General features: G+C 40.1%; 1 protein-coding gene and 1 long non-coding RNA gene across 2 annotated transcripts; both read right to left on the bottom strand.

The window, feature by feature from the left end:
- Positions 1-18: 18 nt before the first annotated feature.
- LOC109521094 (uncharacterized) lies at positions 19-333 on the bottom strand. The gene is made up of 2 exons (XR_002169286.1): positions 225-333; positions 19-81 (listed from the first exon to the last, which is right to left on the bottom strand). It is a non-coding gene; the product is annotated as an uncharacterized LOC109521094 (long non-coding RNA).
- Positions 334-6,164: 5,831 nt separating this feature from the next.
- Positions 6,165-8,404, bottom strand: LOC109521092 (protein S100-A1-like). Its single transcript, XM_019878724.1, has 3 exons — positions 8,274-8,404; positions 7,139-7,297; positions 6,165-6,685 (listed from the first exon to the last, which is right to left on the bottom strand). Exons 2-3 carry the CDS (start codon positions 7,274-7,276, stop codon positions 6,527-6,529), a joined length of 297 nt encoding a protein of 98 aa, XP_019734283.1. The 5' UTR covers positions 7,277-7,297; positions 8,274-8,404; the 3' UTR covers positions 6,165-6,526.
- Positions 8,405-9,605: the final 1,201 nt, after the last annotated feature.

The following is a 9,605-nucleotide window of genomic DNA, read 5'->3' as shown; positions in this document are numbered from 1 at the left end:
TTGTCGCCTTCAGTGTTGTATTCCTCAAAGAGGCTCGTCATCTTTAGAATTACTTCATCCAGGCGGCCCATGGCGACTCAGCTTGGGGAAAAATAGGTTCCTTTAATTTTTTTTTCTCTTTTTTAAAAAAATACAATCGAATTGATTCGAATATCACCCACGATTACAGACACATGCATCCAGCATACTCCAAATGTCATTGCACAAATTCGTTTAGCACTTACAATTTGTTCAGCGGCCAAGAAGTGATCTTGTGTGATTTTCCAGAGATGTCTAATGGGCTCATGTGAGATGCATCGTCTTCTATAGTTCGGCTAATTCATTTAATGACACACACACACACACACACACACACACACACACACACACACACACACACACACACACACACACACACACACACAAACTCAAATGTGATCTACGTAAAATGTTGCAGACTCCACCTAGACTGGTTTTACCGTTCTGGTGTTGCCTCAAGTACACGTGCTATATCCAGTTTGACAAAGAAACCACTTGCATGTGTGAGCACGGTTGAACACAACACACACACACACACACACACACACAAACTCAAATGTGATCTACGTAAAATGTTGCAGACTCCACCTAGACTGGTTTTACCGTTCTGGTGTTGCCTCAAGTACACGTGCTATATCCAGTTTGACAAAGAAACCACTTGCATGTGTGAGCACGGTTGAACACAAAGGGAGTTTCTCCAGGTGATTATGTTGGAGGTGTACTTAGACTTCCAACTGAAAAAAAAAAAACTCAACAAAAAAAAAAGGATCGTTGTTTACTTGCCACACCTATGTTAAAAGATGCTGGGTGAATCCCAAGTATTATGTAACAACACTTTTTCTAAATATAACTTTCAAAAGTCCAACCACCTGATTGACTGTGAATTGTGATTTTTTTTTTTTTTTTTAATTTCATTAGTCCTAAATGAAAGCAAACAAAATATTTGTGTGTGCTTACCGTCCTGTAACACTGTCATGTGACACAATATGACAAACCCTTGATAAAACTACTCTACTGTCAAGTGCTGTGGCACATTAGTGTGTCATGAGATGATCCAATATCACTGAATTGATCCGAAAATTTGTATTTTATTGACTTCAAATAATGTTTCTTTTATGATGTTTGGTGATTGGTAGAACTAAATTCCGTCAAATGGCAGATGGTAGAGAATTAACCAGTGTATTCACCTGCAGTTTCCAGTAAGATTTGGTCACTTTTTGTCTGGTGATACCATGATATTTCTCGAATGGAAGCTTTTGATCCTTGTCTCAATAAAGGTCAGGAAACACTGCCGTCGGTCAGTAATATGAATTGACACGGCATGGTTCGGTGGTATAACATACTGGGACTGTAATATTTATCTGCGATGGCAAAAGATGCTATGGCATGAGATAACATGATATTGTATGAGAAAATAAGAGCATCTGACGTTTGTTTCTGGAACGGTCTGGTCAAAAAAATTGAAAGACAGTGGTCAGGTGTTAATTTGTACAGCATCGATAAGAAGAAACTAAAAGACAGAATTACATGATCCATCTTCATGGCTTTTTATTGCGTGGCCACGATCAAGAGAAACAAAACAAACGATGGGACAGATTTCTCTTGCTTATCTTTCATCAACGTTCCCCTGGGGAGCAAAAATTGGCCTTTTTAAGAAAAAAAAAAAAAAAAAACAACGAAAAAAAAATGGTAATGTACTTGCTGCGTTGTCGCTAATGTACCTTGCACTCTTTTTCGATGATTGCTCTAAATTCCTTCTTGTCCAAAACGCCATCCTCACCCTTATACTGATCAAAGAAGTCCAACACTGCTTGGATGCTCTGGTGGATTTTGGCCATGGCTACTTGGGCTGTGTGAAATATATGCTCTTGGTAATTTTGTTGTATAAAAACAGGACAGACATTTCTTTAACAAAATAAAATAAATAATAAAAATACAAGTTTAAATGTATTTGTTGAAATGGGATTGTTTGAAAATGTCCGGGTGATTAGTGTTAAGGGGTTAAGATTAAGTTGTTAGGGCTATGGAAGGTTTAGATCGAGGATTTGGGTTGGTGTTAAGATAATGGTTACGTGGTTGTTAGGGGTTAGGGTTAGATTTAGAGTTGATAAAGTTAAGGCTGGGGTGAATGGGTTATTGGAAAGGGATTGGGAACAGGAGGTTGTGAATAATTGCAGGAAGGGGCTGTTGAAAACGGTGCACAGACTATTTTCTCGAAAGTAAACGAAATGCTTCCTATGATTCATAGATTGTGGGCTTCCTTCTAACAGAAACACAAACTAATGCCTGTAAAATGATTTTTGTGTCCTAATGAACTTTTTGGGGGCCGCCGGAGGCAGATGGGTTTTTTTTAACACATCACCCAAGGCGAATTTACAGTTTCAAAGAGTAATGGTTTCAACTTAAAAGCAAATAAATAGAAATGCACTTTAATTATTGGTTTGGATTAACTAAACAGATTGTCAAGGGGTTGGGTTAGGTTGAGGGATAAAATACAATACAATACATATTGTGGAAGATGCTAATTGAAGTAGCATATGCATGTCGTAGTCGTGACATGTGATTGACAGGTGACAGTTGGGTGGTTTCAGCGCATTCAGCCGACACACCCATGGCATTTGAGAGTGGAAACGGGAGCAGGATTTTTCTTTTCTTTATCATTTTAAAGCCTCTTTTAGATATTTGGCAACTGTTTTAATCATTCCAATTTGTCACGGTTGTTAACTGCACTGTTTAGGACTTCTGACTTTACAGGGACTTTAAAGTGTCGACAAAGATATATATTTATTGATGGAAACTGGGCTTTTCATTTATATTTTATCTACGTAATTGATGTGAGGCGGCACGGTAATCGACTGGTTCGCACATCCACTTCACGGTACGGAGGTGCAGAGTTCGATTCCGGCTGCGGCCTGCATGTGTGGAGTCTGCATGTTCTCCCCGTGCCTGCTTGAGTGTTCTCCGGTTTCCTCCCACATTCCAAAAACATGCATGGCAGGTTAATGGAACACCCTAATTTGTCCCTAGGTGTGAATGTGACTGTGAATGACTGTTTGTCAATGTGTGCACTGTGATTGTCTGGCAACCAGTTCAGGGTGTCCCCAGTCGACTGCCCGAAGGCAGCTGGGATAGGCTGCAGCACGCCCGGGACCCTCATAAGGATAAATGGATTGGAAAATAGATGGATGGATAATTTATGTGTCCCCAACATTGTATTACACCATGTTAGTTTTATCCTCTTAAGAAAAAAATATATAGTGCCCTTAAATACACAGAGGAATGTGTGATGACGACTGGCTTTGCCAGTTTGTTCATGGGATGTTTGAAACCACAATTAAAAAAAACATCTTGAAAATCAAGTTTGTGTAGAGGCGAAAGCAGCAGACTAAAAAGACATGACATAAATTGGAAAACACTTTGCAAAAGGTTCTATTCAAAACAGCTGATGAATAAAAACAATACACTTGTAGTCGCAAATGGCAATTGTTTCAATTTGTTCCATGTCAAGGTCTGATTTATGAAACCTATATGACACTAATAATTGTCGTCTTTTTTTTTCCCTGAACTAAAATGATCTTCCTTGCCACCGACAGACCCTCCAGAATTCACCAGAATTTTGAAGTGAAACTTTGAAACTTTGTATACTCTCAGCCACTAAAACTCTTGTCAATTATGAAGTCCCCGTAATACTCACGGTATATTTAGGTGAAGTGAGTTCTTGTGTTCTCCAGCAATGCCAGCATGCGATGGTGTCACACTCAAGACAAGTCCACCTTTTTATAGCTTCCTGATCATTATTCATGATTTGATCATGATGTAATGGCATGGAAAATACACAATACTTTACTGAAAGTAAAGTTTTATTCACCCCGCTATTGATCCTGCTTTTTCTGTCTAATTGCTTTGGTTTTCAAATATCTTTTGTTCATTTCATTAAATCTTTGTATCATTTCAATCTGTGTGTTTTATAGCACTTTACTACATTGTATTCTTCCTTTCTGTATTCACTTTGTATTGTGTTTCATAATCCTGAAAAGTGAGCTAATGACATGAATGACACCCAAAATAAAATGTATCTATTTAGTTACCCTTTCAGGTAATAGTTTTCAGCGTGTTCTTTGCATTGAATAGTGAGTCAAAAGAAATCTGCGTCAATGGAAAGCTATGTTTTGTTGTTATTATTATTAGGAGAGGTGAGGCTCGATATCGTGCATCATTATCAAGCCAATAGCGGTTTATGTAACGGTACTACTTTATACTCTATCCACGTCAACCCATTTAAACGCTCATTATGGGGTTGACATTAATGCTGCACGGGAATTGACCTGGATGTCACTATGTTACACATAACCTGATGACACGGTTTGTTTAAAAAAAAAAAAAAAAAGCAACAACTATCTGTACAACAAAAAAACGGAAACATATTATCAAACAAATGTAGCAGTTAAATACAACACATGAAACTACTAGTAACACAAACATACATATGACAAGGATTAAAGTCCTTCTAGCTTCATTAATTAAATGTTTTGCGGCACACATTGGATTTTGGAAACAGGGCTTTTACTGTCCTTTTCAAAGAACCACATGATAGTCACGTGCTGGAGCCAATCCCAGTTGACTTCCGGAAGTAGGCGTGGCACACGCGGAACTGGTTACCAGCCAATCGGAGCACACACATATACAAATAACCATACACGCACGCACGCACGCACGCAGCACGCACGCGCGCGCGCACGCACCACGCCAACGGACAAATTACAGTGTTCAGTTATGAAATGATCGGTTAAGATTATACAACATAACAAAAGAGAAAATGACGTGAGACTGATTGTTTATCAATATGAGCAATAAAAGACAGAAAGCCAATCACGCATGTCGATTTGTTTCAGTAAAATTAAACAAAGAGGTTTCAAAGTGGTGCATTTTGCTGCTTAATTCATATTTCACAACCGCAATATTAATCAGAATGCCTTGTGAAGATTAGTAGGCATGCATAGAACATATTGTAAAGAAAATGTTTGACTTGATCGATGCTGCCACCTAGTGCTTAGTTTTTGCTTACAAGCTCCCTTCAGCGAGCAGTTGAAAAATACATGAGCTGTAATCATTGCATACCACCTGTTAGCATTTTAGCAATCCTCTTTGGAAATCTTTAATGATAAGCTTTGGCCCGTTTTGGACTCGGGTTTGCATATTGCTATTTATGCTATAAGTTTGCATAGTAAATGGTAACATATCAATATTTCAGCTGTTCTTATTAGAAATACAACCAGACTACCGAGTAAGATCTAAAATCCAAATCCATTGCATCAGTTTATTCAAACTAAGGTTGCTATCATTTCATATGTTTAACACTGTTAGCATGTTAACACCCACCTGTGTAGATTGGCTTTAGCACAACAGCACATGTCCTTTGAGGAAGGAGACATTCCACAATGAACATTTATGATTCCATGCCTGATTGTAAGCATATGCTTTAAGTTACCATGCCGATCTTAAATTCTGTGTAACACTGTTGTCATAATGATAAATAACTTGCCTTTAGTTGGGATTTGGCACTCCCAAGTAACGTCATCCGTTTGAAATGACTGGATTCTAGTGTGGGCTAACATCAGTGCAGACAGTGTATACTCAACGCAGCGTTGTCATGGCAATGTATCAGAAACTTGGAATTCCTCAGATAGAACGATCCTGTGTTCTAAGGGCGTGATATAAACCACTTGCAAACCTCCGTGCCAGATGCTGAGTCATCCTGCAGGCACTGTTAAATATTGAAGTGGGAGGAGTTTGCATCTATTAAAGGGGCAAGTCTTGAAAATTTCTCACCGGCTCCAGTCGATCGTGCTGCTTTAGAATGCTGCTGTCTGTAATCTGCAAAGGTTGAATCAAGGCAACTTGACTGGGTGAAATTGTGAAGTTTTTTTCCTTAAATCTGTACAGAACATGGTATCAAAAGTGAAAACTTTTGAAGTTATGACATGAAAATGTGTGTCAGAGTTGGTTCATGGCCGCTTAGAGCTTTTGTTTTTTTTTGGTGTGTATGGGGTATGTTTTGGCTTGTATTCACACATTTTTTGGACCCCCATGAAACTCTGCGTAGCAACAACTGGCCATCTACTAATTTGGTTCAGAAAAAGAAGAAAACTCGTTAACATTTTAATTCAACTGTGAAAGTTTTTTTCATGACTCACATGTACAATTAGTTTGAGCATTTGTTAGCTTTGTGGCTTTAGTACACAGGGGTGAGAAGATTGTACGACCAAAAATTTTTTGGGCCACCTGCTATTTATCAACTTCATGCCTATCAATCACACTTTTTCAGAGACAGGAAGAACAGGGTGGACATCTTTGGACTAAAATGTTTCCATATGTTCAAATCATGGAGAATACAAAGACAATAACATCCTTTCATGGTGTGAGTAATCATGCAGACAAAGTGATATTCAGTCAAAGGTTTATACTCATGTAACACTACAGACTCTCAGAACTGAAGTGTCCATTGCCTTTATTGTTTGCCCTTCTTTTGGTGAAGCACGTAGCACTTCTCACACGCCAAGGAGAGGCCCGCGACCAGGGGGAGAAACTCTTCAAAGTCTAACTTGTCGTCTTTGTTCAGGTCCAGGTCCTGCAAGATGCAATCCACTGTTTTGGGGTTCTTTTGAGTCTGCAATAACAAGCAATGGGCGGGGTTAACTTTTCATCACATTCCATGAAGCTCTAAAAAAAAAATCAAACACTTCATTTTAGATATTGCGGAAAAAGGACACTGGTTTAATAGAAAAATAGGCCTGTTCAGGTTATTTTTAATTGTGATATGTTGTTTGAGCATTTCTCGTTGATGAAAGGCCGTCAGTCTCCATTCGTCCATCCACTTTCTATCAATTGTCCTCATAAGGGTTGTGGGAGAGCTGTAGTCAACCCAACTTGTTGCCTGCAGTCAATTGCAGGGCACACACCAACAAACAACTAGGCACACTTACATTTACAAATGAAATGCAAAAACATATTGTAATATACAGTTACGATAATGACTTTCAAATGACAGTAGATACTAATATCCAGTATGATTCATTTTGTAAGTGACTCGCCCCATTACATTGAGAGAACATGTTCTCACCTTGAGGAAGGTGGGTAGCTCTACCTCCAATAGTTTTTTCAGTTCTTTTTTGCTTAGCGTCCTGCCATCGCCGTCGTCTTTGGCGTAGCGGTGGAAAATGACAATGAGGTTCTCCATGCATTTCTCCAAGTCACTCATGGTTGCAGAGACAGGTGGGCGCTGTGAATACGCAGGGGGTTATGAGGAGTGGTCCTGGCAGAGTAGTTCACGATGTGATATTGCTGATAGATTTACGATACACTGAATTTAAAAATCACAATTGTCATTCAGCGTCACATTGGACAGTGACAATATCAGGATTTGTATGTAGACTGTGCGTCTTAGATAATACTATTATTTGTGTATTATTAGTTATTCAAATATTAGTTTTAAATTAAATCAAATTAATATATTTTATTAATAATGAACTGCGCTTATTGACCATATATTTTATTCGGTACATTCACAAAAATATGATCATTGTAACAATAATAAATACAGTATATATATAAAAAATAATATGACAGTATGATAGCATAAGCTTTGTTTATTCAAAGGGTCCCTTTAAAGACAAACAGTTCATTATATCATCCGCAGCCAAACCAAACAGTGAAGCTCAATGGGAGGACACGGGTGTTGCTTTCATTGGCACTCGGAGCAAATTCTTTTAATATTAGAACAAATGTTCCGGAACAATGGGACATCCTTATCTCACGGCTGCTGCCCTGTGGTCCACATCCGCCTTTTCCCGACTGGATTGCAGCAAGACAAAAAGTCGTAAAAAAAAAACCCCAAGGACTATAATGGAATCACGTCTCACAAAGGGACAGGAAGCAGAAGATCTGCAGCAGCGACTTGTCGCTTGGGAGAAGTGCAGTTCGTCCAAACCGCAGACCGTCCAATGACACGCCCAGTGTCCCATATGCAACCTTTGGCGTAAAACTGAGAATGAACGGCAACCCCCCCTCACAAAAAAACAAACAAAAAAAAAACAGCCAAACGATTCACTCGAATCCATACAGCTGACGTTTTAAACTTTCACGAGTGTGTGTTTTCCCATTTTCCTTGAACTATAGCTTCTAGTGTAGCACCATGCAAGCGTAAAATGAGCGCAACCTGCCCCAAAAAGTGTCAAATTGAAGAAGCGGCTACTTACCAGACGAGGAGGCTGAGTGAGCAAGATGGGTTTGAGAGAAAAGCGGGAGTTCAAGAGGATTTTATCCGAGTATATATAGTCAGACGGGCAACGCCCGGCAGAAGGAGATGGGAGGGAGATGAAGAAAGCAGAGGTGGGAGGGAGTTAAAGCAAATACTGTGCTCATGTCTACACACCCATTTGAACACAACTCCCAAGATTTTTTTTTTCGAATATCAAAACCACAACCGCAATTTTTTTTTCCCGATTGAAGTTTAGATGGAAACTATACTGTACTCTATAATCAGCGTTCTTGCTTGTCGTGTGAGACGCTTACATCGTCCGTTTTCATTCCCTTTCTCGAGCTGTTAATTGAAAGGGTGTGTCGAAACTTTTCACTCAAACGGCTTTAAACGGTTTCTGAAACTCTTCACACCAAGCGCAGTGCTGACTTGAGATATGAGTTTTATTCGTTCCTTGCCCGCACGCAACACGAAGCACTTGCATCTCAAACCATTTCCTCTTTTTGAAACGAATGGAAATGCAATAAAACAGCAACAAAAAAATTGCAACGTGTAACTTGAATGTACTGTTTGGCACTCACAAATCCTGTGGATTTTCTCTCGCTATCTATATAATTTATATTAGTTGTCAATTTTAGCCGAATGGTGGACTGGTCCACTTTAATGACATAATGCTCAGTCTGATGTGTGCGCCTTGGCTAACCGGGACTAGTATAAAGGTCAATTCATACTTCACACTTACTTTCCCGTGCAGGAGCCAATTGCAAAGGGGCACGTCCCACCTACAACACCAGTAGGATTTAAATGAGACATGGCCCATAAAAAAAGATTCCAGCAAAACAGGAAATCGTGTGTGTAGAATATGCCATAATTCTTGATCCTTGTGCTTCCTCCGCAAACTGAGGAGAGCAAGAGCCCCGCCCCACCCACGATGCAGACATTCGATAGAGGCACCATTGAGGGGCACCTTGACCAGCTGCATCACCACCGTGTGGTGCAGCGGTTACACCGTGTCCTGCCGAAAGAGTCTGCAGTGTATTGTGAGAGCAGCTGAGATGATCATGGGTGTCTGTCTTCCCCCACTCTCGGACATTTACAACTCTCGCCTGACCTGCAAAGCCATCCGGATCACAGGTGACCCCACCCACCCATCTCACAGCCTCTCCGACCTGCTGCCGTCGGGAAGGAGATTGCGGAGTCTCCGTGTCGGAACCAGCAGGCTCAAAAACAGTTTCTTCCTCACCCCCCCGCCAGGCCCCGCCCCGCCTCCTTCCACAGTCGGTGACCCTTCCTCAGCATCTGACATCCGATTATTGCACTTAAACAATTC

Source organism: Hippocampus comes, unplaced genomic scaffold, assembly GCF_001891065.2.
Source record: "Hippocampus comes isolate QL1 unplaced genomic scaffold, H_comes_QL1_v1.1 scaffold315, whole genome shotgun sequence".
NCBI classification, from domain to species: domain Eukaryota; kingdom Metazoa; phylum Chordata; class Actinopteri; order Syngnathiformes; family Syngnathidae; genus Hippocampus; species Hippocampus comes.
Note: the sequence above shows the minus strand (reverse complement) of the source record. Positions and strands in the feature narration are given on the sequence as shown.

Bases quoted from the DNA above. Each gene is read 5' to 3' on its own strand.
- LOC109521092 (XM_019878724.1), bottom strand. From the start codon at position 7,276: ATGAGTGACTTGGAGAAATGCATGGAGAACCTCATTGTCATTTTCCAC. The intron at 6,686-7,138 runs GTGAGAACATGT...TTGTTATTGCAG, and splicing joins AGCTACCCACCTTCCTCAAG to ACTCAAAAGAACCCCAAAAC.